At 42.2% G+C, this 24234-nt stretch overlaps 1 protein-coding gene across 2 annotated transcripts in view; it reads left to right on the top strand.

Annotated features, from left to right (window-relative positions):
* LOC135512336 (ras and Rab interactor 2-like) overlaps positions 1-24234 on the top strand; it is a 48107-nt gene that overhangs the window by 18461 nt on the left and 5412 nt on the right. For both annotated transcript variants that reach the window (XM_064934257.1, XM_064934258.1), the window contains 5 exons: positions 2109-2313; positions 4501-4612; positions 10302-10374; positions 15024-15112; positions 20338-21843. In XM_064934257.1, the coding sequence (XP_064790329.1) occupies positions 2109-2313; positions 4501-4612; positions 10302-10374; positions 15024-15112; positions 20338-21843 (1985 nt within the window). The remainder of the gene's footprint in view (positions 1-2108; positions 2314-4500; positions 4613-10301; positions 10375-15023; positions 15113-20337; positions 21844-24234) is intronic.

Here is a 24234-nt window from a genome sequence, read left to right on the forward strand (position 1 = left end):
GACTTCGGCGATGTCATTTACAAAATAGCCTCCAATACCCTACTCAATAAATTGGATGCAGTCTATCACAGTGCCATCTGTTTTGTCACCAAAGCCCCATATACAACCCACTGCGACCTGTACGCTCTCGTTGGCTGGCCCTCGCTTCATACTCGTCGCCAAACCCACTGGCTACAGGTCATCTACAAGACCCTGCTAGGTAAAGTCCCCCCTTATCTCTGGTCACCATAGCAGCACTCACCTGTAGCACGAGGGCAGGTATATCTCTCTGGTCACCCCCAAAACCAATTCCTCCTTTGGCTGCCTCTCCTTCCAGTTCTCTGCTGCAAATGACTGGAATGAACTACAAAAATCTCTGAAACTCGAAACGCTTATCTCCCTCACTAGCTTTAAGCACCAGCTGTCAGAGCAGATCACAGATTACTGCACCTGTACATAGCCCATCTATAATTTAGCCCAAACAACTACCTCTTCCCCTACTGTATTTATTTTGCTCCTTTGCACCCATTATTTCTATTTCTACTTTGCACATTCTTCCACTGCAAATCTACTATTCCAGTGTTTTACTTGCTATATTGTATTTACTTTGCCACCATGGCCTTTTTTGCCTTTACCTCCCTTATCTCACCTCATTTGCTCACATTGTATATAGACTTGTTTCTACTGTATTATTGACTGTATGTTTGTTTTACTCCATGTGTAACTCTGTTGTTGTATGTGTCGAACTGCTTTGCTTTATCTTGGCCAGGCCGCAATTGTAAATGAGAACTTGTTCTCAACTTGCCTACCTGGTTAAATAAAGGTGAAATAATACATAAAAAATTGTTACTGGATGTTTGATAAGCATGATTTGAGGATCATGATGATAACGATGATGAGTGCCAGTGTGTAAAGTTGATTGGTGTTCTGTAGTTCCCTGTCTCCACCAGCAAGTGGGGATAGTGTGCTCTGGTCATTCAGGTAGCTGAGTTTCATGATGTCATTGTGTTGACGAGATGTCAGAGGGAAAGGTGGATAGAGTATCAGTGATTTCCAAAGTGAACACCAAGCATGTTTGTATAGATTAAATTATAGGCTACAAAAAAAGATTTACAGATTACCTGACATTAGGTACATAATGACATGTAGATTACACTGGGTGTACAAAACATAGGAAACACCTTCCTAATATGGAGTTGCACCCGCTTTTGCCCTCAGAACAGCCTCAATTTGTCGGGGCATGGACTCTACAAGGTGTTGAAACCGTTCCACAGAGATGCTGGTCCGTGTTGACTCCAATGCATCCCACCATTGTCAAATTGGATGGATGTCCTTTGGGTGGTGGACCATTCTTGATACACACAGGAAACTGTTGAGCATTCAAAACCCAGCAGGGTTGCAGTTCTTGACACACTGAAACAAGTGCACCTGGCACTTACTACCATATTTTGTTCAAAGGCACATATATATTTTGTCTTGACCATTCACCCTCTCTCTGAATTGCACACACACACAATCCATATCTTAATTGTTTCAAGGCTTAAACATCCTTATTTAACCCGTTTCCTCACCTTAATCTACACCACGTGTCAAACTCAAGGCCCACAGGGCAATGATACATTTCTATCCAGCCCGTGCGATGATTTGGGTTGTCAATTCATTTTGGCCCGCTTACATACCACCTGTAATGCGGTGCTCTACAAGTCACAGCAAGTACTATCAGTGGCGTCAGCGGGTCTCTTCTGCCCTGATAGGATGTTAAAGCAGTTTCCATGGAATTGAAAAAGCACCTATTTTTGAAGAAGTATGAATGGTGAAGGATAAAGGTGGGCGTTCTTGCGTTGTCATTTCATTGGGTACATGTTTTACACTGGAATACTGAACCTCCTGGGCTATTATGCTATTCTCAGTTTTGAAATCCATTTATAACTATGATTCAACTCAATAATACTTTTTGGTTCTCATTCTGATCTATTACGTTCTTGGTTTTATTATGTGTTTGTGTGCACTTGTGTTTGCATAGTTTTTTGTGTGTGCATGTATGTGTCTGTACATTAGATATCACTAGTAGTAAACAAATAGAGGATATAAATTGTATATTTCTAATTTGTTCTTTCTCCCCCTCTCAGGCTAGATGGGCAGGTGGGAGGTCTGTTCCTACCTCCCTGTGTTGGTGTGCGTGCAGGGCTTGCTGGAGTTCGGGATTCAGGCTACGACTCTTTGCGTAGAAGGATGAGTGTGCTGGACAGGCTGGTGCAAACGCACGCTGTGTGGCTGCAGCTGGGACTGAGCCGGGCAGAAGCCACATGCAAACTGCAACCACAGCCCACTGGGGTGAGACCAGATGCACTCACCTAGTCACAGGACCCAATTCATGTTCTACTAAGCTAACATATGGAATTGTTTTTAAGGTCATACCATGGATCATTTAGCCATTTGATTTTGAATTTTAGGACCCCTGTAGGCATCATAAAAATATTGAATGTGGCCTTTTATTTGCCCTACACTACTATAGCCCATAGAAATGCATTGAATAACACATTAATACATGTAAAAAATGAATCAATGTTTTGAAGTGTCTGTCCTATATCTAGGAGATGTAAGAAAGCTCAGGAAATAATGTAGTTGTTTTTGGACACACGTTTAACAATACATTTTTTGGACACAAAACTACCTTCATACTTCCATGAAATGTTTTAACCATTACTGTGTTGCCTTCAGACGAGTACCGTGACAGTTGTTGGGGTCGTAGAGCAAAACGGTAAAACCATCATGTTCGGCCAAACCATTCGGATGCTACAGACCGATTTTTCAGGATATCTTCTGGTCTGACAAACAGCGCTGTAGCTCTGCCACTTTCAACCTCAGATGCGGAAGACACACACAGGCGGAAGACACACACAGGCGGAAGACACACACAGGCGGAAGACACACACAGGCGGAAGACACACACAGGCGGAAGACACACACAGGCGGATGCAGTGAGTTGTCCCATGCAACAACAAAAAACATCTCTAACTTAAACTAAGGATTTTGATGGGGATTTTGTATGCTAATTCGATTGACGAGTAGGTGTCAATAGACTCTTAAAGAGATTATAGTGGTATTGTTTACATGCAAGCCTCAGCAAGCACCCATAAGATACTGGACTGGCGCTTAATTAATAACAAAGGAAAGACCACTCACCCGTATTTCCTATAATTCTACACATTTTGTCATGTCTTATGTGTGTTCATGTGATATTTGAGTGACTCAAACGTTACAACAAAATCAATGGGCTAAAAAATTATAGCTCACATGGGATAGTTGATCTGGACATTTCTAAGAAGTTATAAATAGCTCTCGAAGGTTTGCAATGACTGACATGACAAGAGGAAAACTGCTGACGCACTACCCAATTTTGAAATTGCACCTTGAGCAACTTTCAGGAGTAAGTTGAACGCCTGACTGAGTTCCTTAAGGTACCCCCTGCCGAACCCTTGCGTACACCAGAACCACTGAGTGAGAACCACCTTTGGTTACCGGCTCAACTCTCTAACCACTAGGCTACCTGACGCCCCCTAGATAAGGAAAAGTAGACAGGTTAAAGAAGGATTTTCAAACCGAGAGACAAATTAATTGTGTATGTGAGCCATTCAGAGGGTGAGTGGGTAAGACAAAATATTTAAGTGCTTTTGAATGGGGTATGGTAGTTGGTGCCAGTGCACCGGTTTGAGTGTGTCAAGAACTGCAACGCTGCTGGGTTTTTCACACTCAACAGTTTCCTGTCTGTATCAAGAATGGTCCACCACCAAAAGGACATCCAGCCAACTTGACACAACTGTGGGAAGCATTGGAGTTAACATGGGCCAGCATCACTGTGGAATGCTTTCCACACCTTGTAGAGTCCATGCCCTGACAAATTGAGGTTGTTCTGAGGGCAAAAGAGGGTCCCACCCAATATTAATGTGTTCCTAATGTTTTGTACACTCAGTGTATATGACATGGTGAAATGTCCCTCTTCCTATGAGAAGGCTGACGCACTGGTACATCTTTGTGTGCAAAGCAGTGCTTGGAGTATTTCCTACTTATCTGTGATCCGAACAAGGTCATCACAAACAGCTCCTACTATCTTTCACAGTACCTAAGGCCAGGATGAAATTGGAAAAATAAATGTTCCTATAATTCTCCTTTTGTCGAAATACTTTAAAACTGGAGGAGAGGATATCGCTTGCTGAGTTTAAAGCTCTGATAGAGGAAAATGACTCGTGATTGTTTTTAATGTATTGTGCTAAATGTACACACTGACTACTTCCTTGCCAGGTCCCCCTCAGAGGTTTCTAACCTCAAGGGTTTATTTTTCTGTTTAAATAAAAATGAAGCTCCTATTCATGCAACAACATCACAGTACAGACACCCTTACATTCTCACACAATGGAGGACGAAATGAGACACATATTTCAGAAGTGTCTGTGATTTTTCCATTTCAACGTTTTTATTGATGTCTCTGTTTCTCAATGGGCTTTTTCCCCGTGGCTGCAGACGTTTCTGGTGAGAAAGTCGACTACCCTGCAGAGGAAGGTGATCTCTCTGCGGATGCACCAGGACTCTGAGACACCCGTCAAAGATTTCCCTGTGAAGGAGTGTCAATACAGTAAGCACATGGCCTATCAATTCCTATCTATTAGGGATCTTTATCATTCAAATGTATCCTCCATAGACCTGTTTATTATAAGCTTCTCAACACACCATTTATTTTTCCTCTGATTATTTGAATATTCTATTTGAATCTATATCCCTTTTGCTCTAATTTCCCCTCGTGTTTTCCCCCCATTCTAAATCAACACCTGTGTTGACGTGCTGCTGTCACAGTACAGTATGTGGTGTTTCTCTACCTGGGCCTCAACATTATTCTCTTCTCTCTACTCAGAGGTCGATGCAGAGAGCACTGGGTGTTTCCCCAGGCCTATTTCCCAATACTTACCTAGTGAACGTATTTATGTGTTATGCAGTTAAGTCACGCAAAGATTCACTCCTTAAACCAGGCTTTATATTGCTGCCTCTCTTTTGATGTTCTTGGGTTGAATATAACAATCTGACTAAACTATTTGTTGGGTGTGTTGTCCCAGAAAATGGCTGACCAGTTATTTTGTATGGTTTCTTAATGTGATGTAGCCTGGTACGTGTTGCAGCTTGCTCTCCGATTCTATGTAAACGGTTGTACTAGGCGTAGACAAATGACTGGAAAACACACGCATCTCTCCTGCAAAAAGCCTCACTGAATAAGACAGCTAACTGGGCATTGTTTAGCCATGGAACAATAATGTTGGAGAGTAGTGACATTGTCCAAATGTATGCTGAAAAAAAATATAAACGCAACATGTAAAGTGGTGGTTTCATGAGCTGAAATGAAAAAAATCCCAGAAATTTTCCATACGCACAAAAAGCTTGTTTCTCTCACATTTTGTGAACACATTTGTTTATATTCCTGTTATTGAGCATTTTTTTCTTTGCCAAGATAATCCATCCACCTGACTGGTGTGGCATATCAAGAAGCTGATTAAAAGGCATGAGAGAGTGTGCAATTGGCCTGCTGACTGCAAGAATGTCCACCAGAGTTGTTGCCAGATAATTGATTGTTCATTTCTCTATCAAAAGCTGCCTCCAATGTTGTTTTAGATAATTTGGCAGTACATCCAACCGGCGGGATAGTCTTGTGACATCCATTGATTAAGGCATCATTTGTTTATTTCAATTGACCCATTTCCTTATATGAACTGTAACTCATTAAAAGCTTTGAAATTGTTTCATGTTGTGTTTATATTTTTGTTCAGTATAGATGCTGATCATAAGTTGGTTTATTTTTTTCCTGCTAACTTGAGTACTGTTTGATGCAGCAAGAGTCAAGTATCCAGGCTAGAAATGTTTAAATGTAGAGTACTTTTATGTAAATGTGGACATACTGTTTTCACATTACACAGCAGACTTTGACATCCTGTTGCTCTTCTCAAGCTCAGAATTCGTCCAAGTTAAGCATTAGCAATGGAGTTCAGTGTACAGATGGGGACTGCTCGCTGGCCTGCTGTCTGGATTTAACCCACTTCCCCAATTTCCCCTCTTAAATGTAAATACACATTCTCCCCCCCCCTTCCTCACTCTCTTTGCCTCTTTCTTTCCTTCCATCTCTCACTTCCTGCATACCCCAATCTCTATTAAAATATACATTTTTTTTTCTTTCTCTCTCTCCGTCCATCCCTTTTTTCCAGATCTGGGACACGTGTATGGGTTATTAAAGACTTGTATACAGTTGCCTTTGTGTGTCTGGCTCTTCATGCCTTGGCAAATGAACCAGCAAGGCACCAGATGTGTACCCTGTTGTCTTAGTAGAGTGCCCCAAACGTATGAGCAACAGTTTTTCTATTAAGTTGTCTCAGAAGACCACAATGAAAGGAAAAACATTGGGAAACAGTGATCAGTTAACTACTCGTGATAATGCAACTTGTGTGTGTATTAGAGGTCGACCGATTTATAATTTGTCAACGCCCATACCGATTATTGGGGGACCCAAAAAACCCGATACCGATTAATCGGCCGATTTATTTAAAAAAAAAAACAACAACATTTTTTACATGTATTTGTAATAATAAATTACAACTACTGAATGAACACTTATTTTAACTGAATATAATACATCAATAAAATCAAGTTAGCCTCAAATAAAATGAAACCTGTTCAATTTAGTTTAAATAATGCAAAAACAAAGTGTTGCAGAAGAAAGTAAGTGCAATATGTGCCATGTAAAAAAAACTAACGTTTAAGTTCCTTGCTCAGAACATGTGAAAGTTGGTGGTTCCTTTTAACAGGAGTCCTCAATATATCCCCAGGTAAGACGTTTTAGGTTGTAGTTATTATAGGACAATTTCTCTCTATACGATTTGTATTTCAAATACCTTTGACTGTTGGATGTTCTCATAGGCACTTTAGTATTGCCAGTGTAACAATATACAGTGGGGCAAAAAAGTATTTAATCAGCCACCAATTGTGCAAGTTCTTCCACTTAAAAAGATGAGAGATCCAGAAAATCACATTGTGGGATTTTTAATGAATTTATTTGCAAATTATGGTGGAAAATAAGTATTTGGTCAATAACAAAAGTTTATCTCAATACTTAGCCAAAAAAGGGTATATAACAATGACATAGGTCAAACGTTTTCTGTAAGTCTTCACAAGGTTTTCACACACTGTTGCTGGTAATTTGGCCCATTCCTCCATGCAGATCTCCTCTAGAACAGTGACATTTTGGGGATGTTGCTGGGCAACACGGACTTTCAACTCCCTCAAGATTTTCTATTGGGTTGAGATCTGGAGACTGGCTAGGCCACTCCAGGACCTTGAAATGCTTCTTACGAAGCCACTCCTTCGTTGCCCGGGTGGTGTGTTTTGGATCATTGTCATGCTGAAAGACCCAGCCACATTTCATCTTCAATGCCCTTGCTGATGGAAGGAGGTTTTCACTCAATCTCATGATACATGGCCCCATTCATTCTTTCCTTTACACGGATCAGTCGTCCTGGTCCCTTTGCAGAAAAACAGCCCAAAAGCATGATGTTTCCACCCCCCCATGCTTCACAGTAGGTATGGTGTTCTTTGGATGCAACTCAGCATTCTTTGTCCTCCAAACACGACGAGTTGAGTTTTTACCAAAAAGTTATATTTTGGTTTCATCTGACCATATGACATACTCCCAATCTTTTTCTGGATCATCCAAATGCTTTCTAGCAAACTTCAGACGGGCCTGGACATGTACTGGTTTAAGCAGGGGGACACGTCTTGCACTGCAGGATTTGAGTCCCTGGCGGCGTAGTGCGTTACTGATGGTAGGCTTTGTTACTTTGGTCCCAGCTCTCTGCAGGTCATTCACTAGGTCCCCCCCGTGTGGTTCTGGAATTTTGTCTTGTGATCATTTTGACCCCACGGGGTGAGATCTTGCGTGGAGCCCCAGACTGAGGGAGATTATCAGTGGTCTTGTAAGTCTTCCATTTCCTAATAATTGCTCCCACAGTTGATTTCTTCAAACCAAGCTGCTTACCTATTGCAGATTCAGTCTTCCCAGCCTGGTGCAGGTCTACAATTTTGTTTCTGGTGTCCTTTGAAAGCTCTTTGGTCTTGGCCATAGTGGAGTTTGGAGTGTGACTGTTTGAGGTTGTGGACAGGTGTCTTTTATACTGATAACAAGTTCAAACAGGTGCCATTAATACAGGTAACGAGTGGAGGACAGAGGAGCCTCTTAAAGAAGTTGTTACAGGTCTGTGAGAGCCAGAAATCTTGCTTGTTTGTAGGTGACCAAATACTTATTTTCCACCATAATTTGCAAATAAATTCATTAAAAATCCTACAATGTGATTTTCTGGATTTTTTTTCTTCTCATTTTGTCTGTCATAGTTGAAGTGTACCTATGATAAATTACAGGCCTCATCTTTTTAAGTGGGAGAACTTGTACATTTGTTGGCTGACTAAATAGTTTTTTGCCCCACTGTAGCTTCCGTCCCTCTCCCCGCCCCAACCTGGGCTCGAACCAGGAAGACAACAGCCACCCTCGAAACAGCATTACCCATCGCTCCAAAAAAGCTGCGGCCCTTGCAGAGCAAGGGGTACAATCACTCCAAGTCTCAGAGCGAGTGATGTTTGAAACACTATTAGAGGGCAGCCCGCTAACTAGCTATCCATTTCACATCGGTTACACCAACCTAATCTCGGGAGTTTATAAACAGTCATAAACAGCTCAATGCTTGAAGCACATCGATGAGCTGCTGGAAAAACACACGAAAGTGCTGTTTGAATGAATGCTTATGAGCCTGCTGGTGCCTACCATCGCTCAGACTGCTCTATCAAATCAGACTTAATTATAACATAATACACAAATACGAGCCTTAGGTCATTAATATGGTCGAATCCGGAAACTATCATCTCAAACAATACGTTTTATTCTTTCAGTGAAATACGGAACCATTCCTTATTTTATCTTAACGGGTGGCATCCATAAACCCATTCCACAATCTTGTCCCTGACATCCTTGGAGAGCTCTTTGGTCTTGGCCATGGTGGAGAGTTTAGAATCTGATTGATTGTTTCTGTGGACAGGTGTCTTTTATACAGGTAACAAGCTGAGATTAGGAGCCCTCCCTTTAAGAGTGTGCTCCTAATCTCAGCTCGTTACTTGTATAAAAGACACTTGGGAGCCAGATACCTTTCTGATTGAGAGGGGGTCAAATACTTATTTCCCTCATTAAAATGCTAATCAATTTATTACATTTTTGACATGCGTTTTTCTGGATTTTTTTTGTTCTGTCTCTCACTGTTCAAATAAACCTACCATTACAATTATAGACGGATAATTTCTTTGTCAGTGGGCAAACGTAAAAATCAGCAGGGGATCAAATACTTTTTTCTCTCACTGTATACTTCTGTGTATTGATTTTAAGAAGGGCATTGATTTTTATGGTTAGGGACAGTCGTGCAATGATTGCTTTTTTTCGCAAATGCGCTTTTGTGAAATCATCCCCGTTTGGTGAAGTTTGTTAGGAAGTAATAGACTTCAGAGTTCGCAACGAGCCAGGTTAGCAGGCAATATTAACAAAATATATACTTGTGTATTGATATTAAGAAAGGCATTGATGTTTATGGTTAGGTACACATTGGAGTAAGACCGTCCTTTTTCGCGAATACGCACCGTATCGATTTATATGCAACGCAGGACACACTAGATAACTACACATGGTTGATGATATTATTAGTTTATCTAGTGGTTATGATTGATTGTTTATTATAAGTTAAGTTTAATGCTAGCTAGCAACTTACCTTGGCGTCTTACTGCATTTGCGTAACAGGCAGTCTCCTCGTGGAGTGCAATGTAATCAGGTGGTTAGAGCATTGGACTAGTTAACTGAAAGGTTGCAAGATTGAATCCCCGAGCTGACAAGGTAAAAATCTGTCATTCTGCCCCTGAACAAGGCAGTTAACCCATCGTTCCTAGGCCGTCATTGAAAATAAGAATGTGTTCTTAACTGACTTGCCTAGTTAAATAAAGGTGTTAAAAAATATATATTTTTTTAATCTGCCAAATCGGTGTACAAAAATACAGAGTTCCGATTGTTATGAAAACTTGAAATCGGTCCTAATTAATTGGCTATTCCGATTAATCGGTCGACCTCTAGTGTGTATGGTATGTCACTGTAGTTCCCAAGTGAAAACATCACTCCTTCTCTCATCTAGGAATATTGCTGTTCTGATTTATGGAAATAGCCTATGGAAATGTCTCACGGTTAAATATACATTTCTCCACAGCATTCTCCTTGGAGAGATCAGGCCTCAGCTTTGCAGACCTGTTTCATCTTGTGGCTTTCTGCTGCATCAGCAGGTAACACACACACACACCCCAAAAAACTGTACCCTTTTCATTCCAGCTATAAATCACCTATTCCTTTTGAAGACAAACACATGGAGCCCAGAGGTTACTGAAAGAACCTGAATCAGTTGAAGTTCAGAGAACGGCATTTACTGGCCACCTCATCAGTTCGTTATGAGACAATTGCACTGTTTTCTTCAAACTATCATTATCAGTCTAGTCTGCACTATAGCAATTCCAATTACTAGTGTTGAGCAATTAAAAAAAACATGACAGACAGTTCAAGGACTTTAAATACATTCAGTTTGGTTTTTTTGTGAGCCCAACATGCTGTTTTTCTTCAGAGAAATCCAATTTATGAGAGAAATTTAGTCTAACTATATGGGACACTGGGCAAAAGGGAGTTGTAGTTTTCACTCAGTGGCGGGGTATTTATGGATGCCAAGAGAAGCCAGGCTTCCCCAAAAAATGTTACTTAGAAAAAACCTTACATTTGCAAGAAGCAGAATGGACAGTATCTCATCTGAGAAAGCATTCGAGTGAGCGAAACAGAGCCTCTCTGTCTCTATTTGTAGGCCATGTACAGTTGAAGTCGGAAGTTTACATACACTTAGGTTGGGGTCATTAACTTGTTTTTCAACCACTCCACAAATATCTTGTTCAACTATAGTTTTGGCAAGTCGGTTAGGACACCTACTTTGCATGCCACAAGTAATTTTTCCGACAATTGTTTACAGACAGATTATTTCACTTATAATTCACTGTATCACAATTCCAGTGGGTCAAAAGTTTACATACACTAAGTTGACTGTGCCTTTAAACAGCTTGGTAAATTCCAGAAAAGTATGTCATGGCTTTAGAAGCTTCTGATAGGCTAATTGACATCATTTGAGTCAATTGGAGGTGTACCTGTGGATGTATTTCAATGCATACCTTCAAACTCTCTGTCTCTTTGCTTGACATCATCGGAAAATCAAAAGAAATCAGCCAAGACATCAGAAAAAAATTGTAGACATCCACAAGTCCGGTTGAGGTACCAGGTTCATCTGTACAAACAATAGTACGCAAGTATAAACACCATGGGACCACGCAGCCATCATACCGCTCAGGAAGAAGATGCGCTCTGTCTCCTAGAGATTAATGTACTTTGGTGCAAACTGTGCAAATCAAACCTAGAACAACAGCAAAGGAACTTGTGAAGATGTTGGAGGAAACAGGTACAAAAGTATCTATATCCACAGTAAAACGAGTCCTATATCAACATAACCTGAAAGGCCGCTCAGCAAGGAAGAAGCCACTGCTCCAAAACCGCCATAAAAAAGCCAGACTACGGTTTGCAACTGCACATGGGGACAAAGATTTGTACTTTTTGGAGAAATGAAACAAAAATTGAACTGTTTGGTCATAATGACCATCGTTACGTTTGGAGGAAAAAGGGGAGGCTTGCAAGCCATAGAACACCCATCCCACCCGTGACAGCACGTTGGTGGCAGCATGATCTTGTGGCGGTGCTTTGCTGCAGGAGGGACTGGTGCACTTCACAAAATAGATGGCATCATGAGGCAAGGAAAATTATGTGGATATATTGAAGCAACATCTCAAGACATCAATCAGGGAATTAAACCTTGGTCGCAAATGGGGCTTCCAAATGGACAATGACCCCAAGCATACTTCCAAAGTTGTGTTAAAATTGCTCAAGGACAACAAAGTCCAGGTATTGGAGTTGCCATCACAATGCCTTGACCTCAATCCCTTAGAAAATTTGTGGGCAGAACTGAAAAAGCATGTGTGAGCAAGGAGACCTACACACCTGGCTCTATCAGGAGGAATGGGCCAAAATTCACCCAACTTGTTGTGGGAAGCGTGTGGAAGGCTACGCAAAACATTTACCTCAAGTTAAACAATTTAAAGGCAATGCTACCAAATACTAATTGAGTATATGTAAACTGCTGACCCACTGGGAATGTGATGAAAGAAATAAAAGCTGAAATAAATAATTCTCAACTATTATTCTGACATTTCACCATCTTAAAATAAAGTGGTGATCCTAACTGACCTAAGACAGGGAAGTTTTACTAGCATTAAATGTCAGGAATTGTGAAACTGAGTTTAAATGTATTTGGCTCAGGTGTATGTAAACTTGAATGCAAGGGCTGCCAGCGAGCATTCTCCCTTAATTTAAAAAAAAAAATAATAGCCAATCAGCGTTGCGCTAAACTGAGCGAGCTAAACTGTGAATGGTCCTAGCGCACCAAAAAAAGTGTCAAGGGAAGCCCGTTTGGATTTGTCGGCACTCCTATTGTGGCAACTTGTTTTTGTCCTCCAGTGGCTAGCTAGCTCAAATTTGGCTATTTCCTAAATTGTTATTGTCTCGGCCTTAGGCCTATATATCATGGCCACAAGGCATATGAACTAACAGGTTATAGCACAAACAATGTTTTTTTTTGGCTTGGCTTCCCCAGTGATTTACCCAAGCACCGCTACTGAATTAACGACAATGACCATCATCCATTGTGCCTGTTCTTTTCTGTGTCAGACAGAGATGGATACACTTTTATGCCTGCTTCGTTGTGTTAGATACGCACAGGCTGCATACGCCGCCGCATATGAGGAATGTACACAACACGAGACCGCACGTGAAAGTATGCCTTTTCTACTTTGAAATCTTGTTTAAAAAATATTGTAATACAGCTCTCAGCATACTTAGGCAGGCTAGCCTAGAATGACTGAAGACGGTACAATACAGAGATGTTAGATGGTTGTTTGGCTGGCCAACCTGGTCTCGGAGCATTTCATATTATTTTGTACATAATTCCGAGACACTGCATTTAGTATGATATGTATTCATTGGTGGCTGTCCATCAACCATTTTGTATTATATGTTACGAATTTGCAAAATGTACGATATGTCACGAATTACCAATATTTTGGACATGTTACGAATTTGCTAAACATATATGTTACGAATTCTAGCTAGGTTAACGTTAGCTAGGCTAGGGGTTAGGGTTCAATTTAGGAGTTAGGTTAATGGGTATTGGGAAGGGTTAGGGTTAGCTAATATGCTAAGTAGTTGCGAAAAAATGTCATTAGTTAAAGTTGCTAATTAGCGCAAATGCTAAAGTTATCCGTGATGAGATTCGAACTCGCAGATGCTAGATGCCCACCCATCCGCCCCGACCAACCACCCTACTAAGTAACTTTTGTATTATGTAACCATATCATACTAATTTCAGTGTACTAGATTTACGTTTCCTATGTAACTCTAGTCTATGAGACCAGGATGGGCCGGCTGGTTGCTAGTGTCTGAGCAGAGATGAGATGACTTTAAGGAATGAAAAATTATTGTAATGTACACAACTGAAATATTTTATTATTTCATAGCAATTGCACCTGACAGAGACAATGGAATATTTTCCATTTTGGCAATTGAATGTTCACTATTTGGGGCTTTTAATTTCAATTAAAAAGCTCTAACCATTTTACTTTAATTATTTCATAATGCATTTCATGTGTAATTTTTTTTATTTTGAAATCAATTTTTTTTTTTTTTACAGAACAGTCCTCAAAAAGCACTTATCGCTCAGCAGAACTGTTATTTTCTTATTTTTGTACATTTGGTTTATAAACAAGGGGTCACTTGATGTTATTCAAACTATGCTAATCTTGGATAAGACTTAGAGGTTGTGATTGATTGAAAACATGCAGAGATCATCCGTTCACCGACTCTGCATCTCACAAAGAGTGGTTGGAACCAAAAATCTCAAATTTGGACTCATCAAACCAAAGGCCAGATATCCACCGGTCTGTCTATTTGCTGTTGTTTCTTGGTCCAAGCAAGTGTCCTTTTATTAGTGGTTTATTAGCAATTTGACCCTGAAGGTCTGAACAGTTGATGTTGAGATGTCTGTTACTTGAATTCCGAAGCATTTATTTGGGATGCAATCTGAGGTGCAGTTAAATCTAATGAACTTATCCTCTACAGCAGAGGTAACTCTGGGTCTGCTTTTCCTGTGGCGGTCCTCATGAGAGCCAGTTTCATCATAGTGCTTGATGGTTTTTGCGACTGCACTTGAAGAAACTTTCAAAGTTCTTAATGTTCCTGATTGACTGACCTTGATGTCTTAAAGTAATGATTGACTTTTGTTTCTCTTTGTTTGTTTATTTGAGCTGTTCTTGCCATAATATGGACTTGGTCTTTTACCAAATAGGGCTCTCTTCTGTATACCACCCCACCTTGTCACAACACAACTGATTGGCTCAAACGCATTAAGAAGGAAAGAAATTCCACAAATTAACTTTTTTTAACAAGGCACACCTGTTAATTGAAATGCATTCCATGTGACTACCTCATGAAGCTGGTTGAGAGAATGCTAAGTGTGCAAAGCTGTCATCAAGGCACAGGGTGGCTACTTTGAAGAATCTCAAATATATTATATATATTTGGATTTGTTGAAAACTCTTTTTTGGTTACTACATTATTCCATATGTGTTATTTCACAGTTTTGATGATCTCACAATGTATAAAATAGTAAAAACCCTTAAATGAGTAAGTGCATCCATACTTTTGACTGGTTGTGTGTATAGATAGAAAGAGTGAATTAATCCCTGTCCCATCTCTCAATCATCACACATCATATTGGCTCTGTCTGCCTCTCTCTTAGGGATGTCTTGCCATTCACGCTAAAGCTTCCTGAAGCCATCTCTGCAGCCAGGACGCCAACAGACTTGGAGGTGGCCAAGCTAGGAGCAGGTGAATGTCCACTAGACTGATACTGTACATTTGTATTGATTTTAATACATATCTGAAGCTTCTCTGAGCCCCAGATCAGTGGCTGCTAGGCACATGATGAGGGGAGTATTGGGGCCCTGGAACCACGAGTAGGCCTCACTGGGGTCTTAGACCTCTAACTCAGTCACTGTACAATGTGATCTCTCTGTGCCAAAGCTGTAATGTTGCACTGCCTCTGAAAGAGCTAATGTATAAGGCCTATACTAGCCTCGGTGACGCACTGATTTGATAACATACTTCCTTTGGTGTGGTTTCAAGTGATCTTCACACACAACAGGCCCACTGTGTAGCTTTTCCCTCTGATTAACGTGAGGAGACTGATTTGAGACTTAAACAATGCTTGGGTTTGTGTGTGTGTTGAAGTAGATGCACGTCACTGAAGGTTCACATGGATTTTAATGATGTTCATATAGGTGACCATGCTCTATGAGCCGTGTGTAGGTAGGCTATGTCGCGTCACTGAAATATGGCTTTGGACATAACAAAAGACACGAGTTCTGACATCTAGATCGGTACCCATGACGTGGGTCTGATTTCAATACAGTTAGACACAGCCCATCTATGCTTCAGAGAAAGTAGACTTTCTTTCATTCTGTCTATTCAACCATGGTTAACAGACCAGCAGAAGTTGAGCTTGATTGAAAAAGAAGTGCACATTTGCTAGACATACTAGCAGATGCTTGATAAATAAGTTTTTCAAGCAGTGAACCATAAGCAGACATTTCTCTTTACCATGAGGCTGATCTTTGGTAGTATTTATTCACTCTGTCATCATCTGCCTGTATTTCAGGTTTCACTCGCCTCCATATTCCTCAGCTCAATCTAGATTTTCCCAGCTGACAGTTTTTTTAGACCAGAACGTTTCCCCGTTAGGCCACACCCTCCCAGTGCCTCAGGTGTGTAACCTGCGAGACAGGATTTTAGTTGCAACAAGTTCACCCCTTGCAGACAACAGTTATCATTAACACTTTGGGGATAAATGTGTTATTTTCATCCAAGACAAGTGATTTTCTACATTATTTTATGTTCAGAACAGGGGCATTGGGATTTGATCTTAACGGAGAACTGCGCTTCCTGATTTGGCGTTGTTTTTTCATCAATGCTCATTAAGAAATGCAAGCGGCCATGAATGAAGGCAAACGAGTTGTCTTCGGGTGTGGTTTCATGTGGGTGTTTTTTGGGGGGTTGTTTATTTGCCATTCAATCACAACAAATGAGATAAAATCACTCATGACTGCAAAGCCAGGCATGACTCCAACACCATCATTAAGTTTCTGATGACACAACACTGGTAGGCCTGATCACTGACAACTATGAGACAGCCTATAGGGAGGAGGTCAGAGACCTGACTGTGTGGTGCAAGGACGACAACCTCTCCCTTAATGTGATCAAGACAAAGGAGGTGATTATGGACGACAGGAAAAGGAGGACAGAGTACGCCCCCATTCTCATGGACGGGCTGTAGTGGAGCAGGTTGAGAGCTTCAAGTTCATTGGCATCTACATTACCAACAAACTAACATGGTCCAAGCACACCAAGACAGCTGTGAACAGGGCACGACAAAACCTATTCTCCCTCAGGAGACTGAAAAGATTTGGCATGGCTCCTCAGAACCTCAAGGTTTTACGGCTACACCATCGAGAACATCCTGATGGGTTGCAATCACTGCCTGGTATGGCAACTGCTCGGCCTCTGACCGCAAGGTACTTCAGAGGGTAGTGTGTGTGGCCCAGTACATAACCAGGCCAAGCTTCCTGCAATCCCGGACCTCTATACCAGGCGGTGATAGAGGAAAGACTCCAGCCACCCTAGTCATAGACTGTTCTCTCTGCCACTGGACAGCAAGTGGTACCGGAACACCAAGTCTAGGTCCAAGAGGCTTCTCAACAGCTTCTACCCCCAAGCCATAAGATTCCTGAACAGCCTATCTAATGTTAGCTAGTGAATATTTCTGTCAAATCACAGTTATAACAAGATGGCAAGAACCTGTGTTTCATGAGACACTTGTTCTACAACACCTTGCAACTCGCTAGCATTATCCAATAATGTAGCTAGCTAGCTAGTCTAAACAACTCGCTGTCATCAACAACACCAGGCACAATCTCCACGTTTGAACGTGTATCTAGAGTTTGATGTAATCCAGATCCTGGCCATATGATTGAACAACTTTACGGAAGCCTATTTTCACTAGAGTAACTGTTTTCTGATCAATATGTGCATTGCATCTGAAGCTACTGCCAAAGACACACAATTGTCTGGTGAATTCGTTTTGCATAGCCAGATTTGCCAGGTAGGTGGGTTTGCTCCTTTAAAACCATACCACACCAGTCTTTTCCCAGAAAACATGGTTCCACCACGTGTTAATAGGCAAAAGGGGGCATGAATTGTTGATATAATTGTAATCTAAAACAACCCCCTTAAATCATGACGCATTCACTTGCCAAACTCAATTTTGGATGTGCCTTTGACCAAAATTATCTATTTTGACACATTGTTTCTGACTCATATCGGTGCCACAAGCTGTTTACAACCAGAGAAATCGGTTCTAAGGCGTAGTTGTCCTTTAAGGCCAGAGGAAAGAGAGCCCTTTACTGGCTCTCCAAAACCACCTCTCGTCTCCCATCCATCCCTGCTTAACTTCAGATCCAAGCCAGCAGCGGGATGCATGGTGCTATGCTGCTGACACTTCTTTATCAATAATAACATTTTCCAGAAAACAAGAAATATCAGATTAAATGCCACTGTGCTATTGTTAAGGCACAAAAATGGACTGTAAAGGTAACTGATTAAGAAAATTGAAGAGCTGCTTAATGAAAGAATAACGAAAATCATTCAAGCGAAAGAAGTCTGGAGGAGTTGGGTAGGAACAACTTTGGTTGAGAGCTGGCGCGCGAGTGAGGGGGTGACTGGGGGAGGAGAGAATGCGCTGTTGACAGCCCGCCCCCACGCACTTATTAGCATGTGTGAGTCATAACACAATCCGTGTGTGTGTGAGACACGACAGCAAGGCTGGACAGATGTTGCAGTGTGCTCTAAAGTTGTCATACTACTAAAACTACGGTCAACTAATATCAGAGCTGGTCTTTGTCTTCTGTGAGTACAGTAAGTCAATGTTTGCTCTATCTTACATTGTGATGTGACTTTGGCTGTGTCTGGTACGGCTGTGTGTATTTTATTGTTCTATAGAGTGAGTTTTCTCTGTCTAGTACAGCACTGTTGTGTGAGCTCTTCAGTTGGACGTGTCTCGTGTAGCAGTAGGTTTAGTTCTGTCATAGAGTATCATTGTTTGGTATATGGCTTTGGTTGCGAAGTTGGTGGCTGTGTACAGTCGTGTCCAGCGCTGTTCTTCGTTAGTCCTTTATGGTTAACGTTCTATCGTACTGATTGGACCGTTACTGTGTTGACATTATGCAGGTATGTTTGTATTTATTTGCAACATGTATTAATATGTGACGTAGGTAATAGGCATTGATAACGTGGTATGATAGCAGTAATTCATTGACTCGATGATGTAACGATGTGTATTGGCATTGTTGTGCCTACTTTTTCAGTAACTTGGCTGTATCAGTGTTATTATCAGGCTATTGTAGCCTCCGTTTTTAAAATGGATAGTTCCGGATTTATCTACTTCTCCAGAGTCCGATTAACTTCTCGATACCATTTGTATGTATCTGCTCCAGTGGCGATTTTAGCATGTAAATTATTAGGGTGAGGCACATGGGCGAAAACAGTTTACTACACAACATACACTTAGTATTAGTTTTAGTTACAGTATACATATCTACCTGGCATATTACATAATTTATGCAGCAGCATACAGTATATTTAGGACTCAGAGGAGGTCATTCGTGTGCAAATGTTGTCATCAACCTTTTGTCACCAAAATCTGGCGTTTTCTGGATTTATGGTGCTTTCAAGACAACTGGGAACCCGGGAAAAATAACGAGGTCGAATCATAACATCAGTGATCTTCAGGTCGTGGCTCTGGGAAGAGGCCCGAGATACGATTTACAAATCCGAGTTGGATGACCATTCAAAACAACGTATTTTCCCAGTCAGAGCTAATTTTTTTCCAGAGTTTCCAGTTGTCTTGATTTTCACAGAAGTCAGATTTCCGAGTTTCCAGTTGTCTTGAACGCGGCAGAAGTCATGCTGGATTGACAGTATGGCCAATGTTGAATGTTTATCATTTTAAACTTGGAAAAGAGACCCTTAAACCCAGATTTGGACCAAACATACCCACTCCACTGAATAGCATTTGCAATGCTTTCAGTTAGCCACTGATTCCTTCCAAACCACTCATTGTTGGATTTGGAATTTCCAACTTGTTGTGTAATGTTTATGTCCAATGGATTTTGCGGTGTAGGGTGACAGAACACTGAGCCAATCACGGCGCAACTAGAGAACATTACCAGCCCCTACACTCCGTATCTTCTGCTGGCTGCACCATCACATAAAGCACTTGAGCTAGGCTGAAACGCCTGCATTTTGGAGCTACCTCAAGAAAGCAAGAAAGAGACCATGTTTTTAAGTGATTTTTATTTTTAATCTGCTTGGTTTTCAAGCAGATATGTGACGTAAATGCCAAAATAACATAATAAATCATGTTTTTTTTGTTGCCCGTTTTTCATGTTAATTTGGCATTAATATGTGTCATCAGTTTGTAAAAAATAATAAATAATAGAGTTAATAAAGCCTCATACAAACATGGTCTCTTTCATACTGGAGCAGATCAGTTGCGAGCCCCACCTGCCTTGAATGACAGGTCGCCACTGATCTGCTCCAGCATGAAGGAAGTTATTGGTAGTTTCCCGAGCCAATGCTGGCTGTTCCTGTAGACTTCGTCATTGTGCTAAAGCATGTTAGCAACTTCCTTCAAACTGAACACAGAGACATAAAAATGGTATCCACAAATTCATCTGATACTGGGGAAGTATATAAAGGGAGTCATTGACAAAATCCCGAACTCTCCCTTAAACGTGTTTTATATTATATTACAGTATCATGTTACCCTTCTGTTTTGCTGTTGTGTAATATCAGGCTGATTCTGGCAGTGTTTGACCGGTAATGTTATTGTGAGTTAGGGCAACATAGAAATAATATTGGCATGATGTTAATGTAATGTTAGTGTTATGTTACAGTAATGTTGTTGTTGTAGTGTCTGAACCTCTCTCTCTCTCCTGCAGGGTTCTGGGACTCTGAGCGTTGCCGCAGGAGGAGTTCTCTCTCCTCGTTGTCCAGGACAACCACCCACGACAGATCACCGAGCCTGAGGCAGAGATCCGTTTACACTCCCCTGGTCACCCGCACCCCGTCCCAGCTGGAATGTTCCCAGTCCAACGGGGCTCTCTGCTTCATCAACCCCCTCTTCCTAAAGGTTCACCATCCAGAGGGTGGCAACCACACCTTTCCCTCCTACACCATCCACAACAACAACAACCCCCAGCACCTAAACAATAGCAGTACAACTACCGCTACAACTGTACAAGTACAACAGCACTGTACCAGCAACCCAGAGCAACTTAAAGACAGCCCTCAACCCCATAGCGACAGCCCTCAGAGTGATAGCCCTGACAATAGCACCCAGCATCATAACAGCTGTGGCAGCGTGAGCCGGGCTAACAGAGTTTCCCTCCCACCACCTCCTCGCCCCCCACCTCCCTGCTGTGCCCCCCGTCGCCCTGCCTCACCTCAACGCCAGCGCAGCATGCCTGAGAAGATATCCTGGATCAATCCCCCCAAAGAGAAGGAGAGGTTGGGAGAGAGGGAGAAGGGCAGTAGCTTTCTCTCCCGCCTGGGCTCCACTCTCAGCATCAGCCCTTCCTCATCTTTCCTCTCCTCCTCACCTCCCAAGAAGCGCAGCATCAGTGCCCCCATCTCTATCCCCCTGTCCCTCTCCTCCCCAAGTGACGTCGACTGCCGTCTTGTTCTCGATGACCAGACTATTGAGAACGCCATATCTCTCAGTCTGGCTAAGCGGGCACTGAGAAACGCCACCACCCCCGATGAAAACACAGAGGGAAACAGTCCGTCCACTCAAGACCAAGCCCTCTCCTGCCGAGAGGAAGGAGGCGGAAGAGGAAGAGGCGGAAGAGAAGAGGACTGCATCCAGCGCCTGAGCGACATGAGTATTTCCACCGACTCCACTGACTCAGTAGACTTCTCCCAGGGCTTCTACCCCCCAATCGCTGAACCCAGCCCACCCACCACCAATAACCTGGTGCTGCCCCTCACCCACCCCTACAGCAGCATGGAGGAAGACGATGATGAAGACGAAGCAGACTTTGGCGTGAGTGTGGAGAACGACCAAGACCAGGACCTGACCATCACCCCTCCCGGGCTGCGCACCAAACGACGAGCCAGTGTCGGAGCCATGGTCATCCAGAAGGCCCTCAGGGGCCACTTCCGTAAGATGAGTGGGGTGTTCAGCTCTCTCCTAACCCCTGAGAAACGGGCCATACGGAGAGTCCTGGAGCTGTCCAGGGATAAGGGCTCGTACTTTGGATGCCTAGTGCAGGACTACTTGAGCTTCTTGCAGGAGGGAGGGGGCTGCCAGGCCTGGCAGTGCCACGCCTCAGGGCTGGAGCTGCTGCAGACGCTACGCCAGTTCATCACCCAGATGAAGAGCTACCTGCGGCAGAGCTCTGAGCTGGAGCCCCCCATCGAGTCACTCATCCCAGAGGACCAAATTGGTGAGTGGGGAGGGGGAGGGGGGGTGCAAATATGTGCGTTTTTACTGTTTTCCAACATTTCTGCAACTATTGGACATCAGATGCTGATTAACCGTTGCTAATTTGCTCGACATCACACTAAAAATGTACATTGAACTTCAGCTGTTCCATTGCCATCTTTGAAATGGGTAATTAGTTGACATTGAGACACCCAAACAGCTAAAGAAAATATATATTTTTAACTATCACATCTGGAAATATACGAACTGGGCTAGACAGTGTATGCCTATAGACAGTGCGAGAGCAGCTCAGTGCGCAAGTCTGTACGCATGTGTGTGAGAGCTGGCCATTGTGGTTAGGATTATATATTTAATCTCGGGTTGAGATGAGTCCTGTGTCAAATGTACTTGTTCTCAACATGCCTACCTGGTTAAATAAAGGTGAAATAAAAATACACCATTACACAAAAAGCAAAACACAATCATAGAAAAAAACATTCTTCACTAAAACGGTCCTCAGTCTTTTGAATTGCCCTATAGGCATCAATTCATCTCATTTTAGAGAGCCTTGGACATGATTCCACAAGTAAGTTGCAAAAAAAAACTAAAAGCAGATTTACTTAACACTGTGGAGATAGAAGGGATCTCTAGGGTTGGCCATCCCTGAGAGCGGGTCTGGTATCTTGTCTGTAAGCAACAATGAAGTAAGATCTGTCAGAAGTTCATGCAGAAGGGCTGTATTTTTTTTTTATTTTTATTTTATTTCACCTTTATTTAACCAGGTAGGCTAGTTGAGAACAAGTTCTCATTTGCAACTGCGACCTGGCCAAGATAAAGCTTAGCAGTGTGAACAGACAACACAGAGTTACACATGGAGTAAACAATTAACAAGTCTAAACTATAAACAAACAGAGTGCAATGCATCGATCTACAAGACTTCAAAGAGGGCCAGCCTACTTTTTGATACATAAAGTAGTGATGTGAACCGATTACAGTTCTCTATGACACTGACATGTCAAACACCTGCCTTGGGGAGGGGCTTAAAGATATGTGTGGGCATTATTGGGGTTGGAAACTGGCCCGAATTGTAAACAGTGAAAACAAAGCCTGTTTCCGCTAGAGGATAATTCTGTGAACTAGCTAACATGAACTAGCCTGTTCCCACTGGTCCTTTTGACAGAATTGGCAGGTGAAGAAGACAAAATAGCATGGAATTGTGAAGCGGTAACACACATGGGAGGCATCTTTTGATCCTTACATTACCATTCTCCTGTTTGCTGTGTGTCAGGAACAACCATCAAAGAGATCTCTCTTTAAGACAAAGACAGTAAAATCATTCTGGTTTCTTAAATCTTCTTGATCGACAACTAATCCCAAGAATTTCATAGGCTACTTCACAATTACTTTTTCTGCAGTGTTTGGTATCGGAATTGTTTCGCAATGGTTTCGTAGTTGCAGAAAGTGTTTTCAGTTTAGCTGAATGAATTGTCTCTGCAGATCTGCTTCAGTCTCTCCCATGTGACCATTACTTCTCTCGCTTCTTTCTGTCCCTCTCTTCATCTCTCCCACTCCTCCAATCACAGATAAAACCTTTATTGCGTGCCCCTAAATAGCTCTCCCTCTTTTCTCTCCCTCTTTCTTTTTGTGTTCAACACTCGCATGTGTCTCTGGGTGTGTGAGGAAAGAGCATGGAGCGCGGAGGAGGGGAGGAGAATGGGGACCCTTGTCTCTTAAACCCACACGGCAGGTTTTTTTCCCTTCTATTGCTTTAATTTCTATGCTCAGTGCCAAGTTGCGCAATATAATGTTCTGAAGCTCTGTTTGTGAGAAGTTTGCGGAAGGGAGACAATATATTGCCCAATTCCAGATGGAATGTTTGCGCTGCATGTGTGCGCCCGTGTGTGTTTGCTGCTCTGTGACACACATTGAGCTATAAGCCACTACTGTGGTGGCACGATTAGTGTTGGATGTGTGAATGGATTCACTTCTCCTCTCCAGCTCTGTCTGCCTGTTTGTCTGCTTGCCTGTACATAACCGTACATAACTCCGGTCCACGCGGAAGCTCTGCAGAGAGGATGTTCTGAGTGAGATTAGGGGCGAGGGAGGATGTTTATTGGAAGTGGAAGGGCCCTCTCAGATAGTACAAACTGCATGTTTCTGTGGTTGGAAAGTAGCCTAACTATAAATAAGTGTGTGACCTTGGCTTACGCTAACTCATTCCTAAGTGGGCTTGCGCCTCTGTCGATCTGTCCCTCTGTCACACCATACAACTCATCACTTACTTACTGTAGGTGTAACCGGTGTGAGATGGCTAGCTAGTTAGCGGTGCACGCTAGTAGCATTTCAATTGGTGATGTCACGCGCTCTGAGACCTTGAAGTAGTTGTTTCCATTGCTTCGGACATATTTTGTGG

This window comes from Oncorhynchus masou, chromosome 24 (assembly GCF_036934945.1).
Source record: "Oncorhynchus masou masou isolate Uvic2021 chromosome 24, UVic_Omas_1.1, whole genome shotgun sequence".
NCBI classification, from domain to species: domain Eukaryota; kingdom Metazoa; phylum Chordata; class Actinopteri; order Salmoniformes; family Salmonidae; genus Oncorhynchus; species Oncorhynchus masou.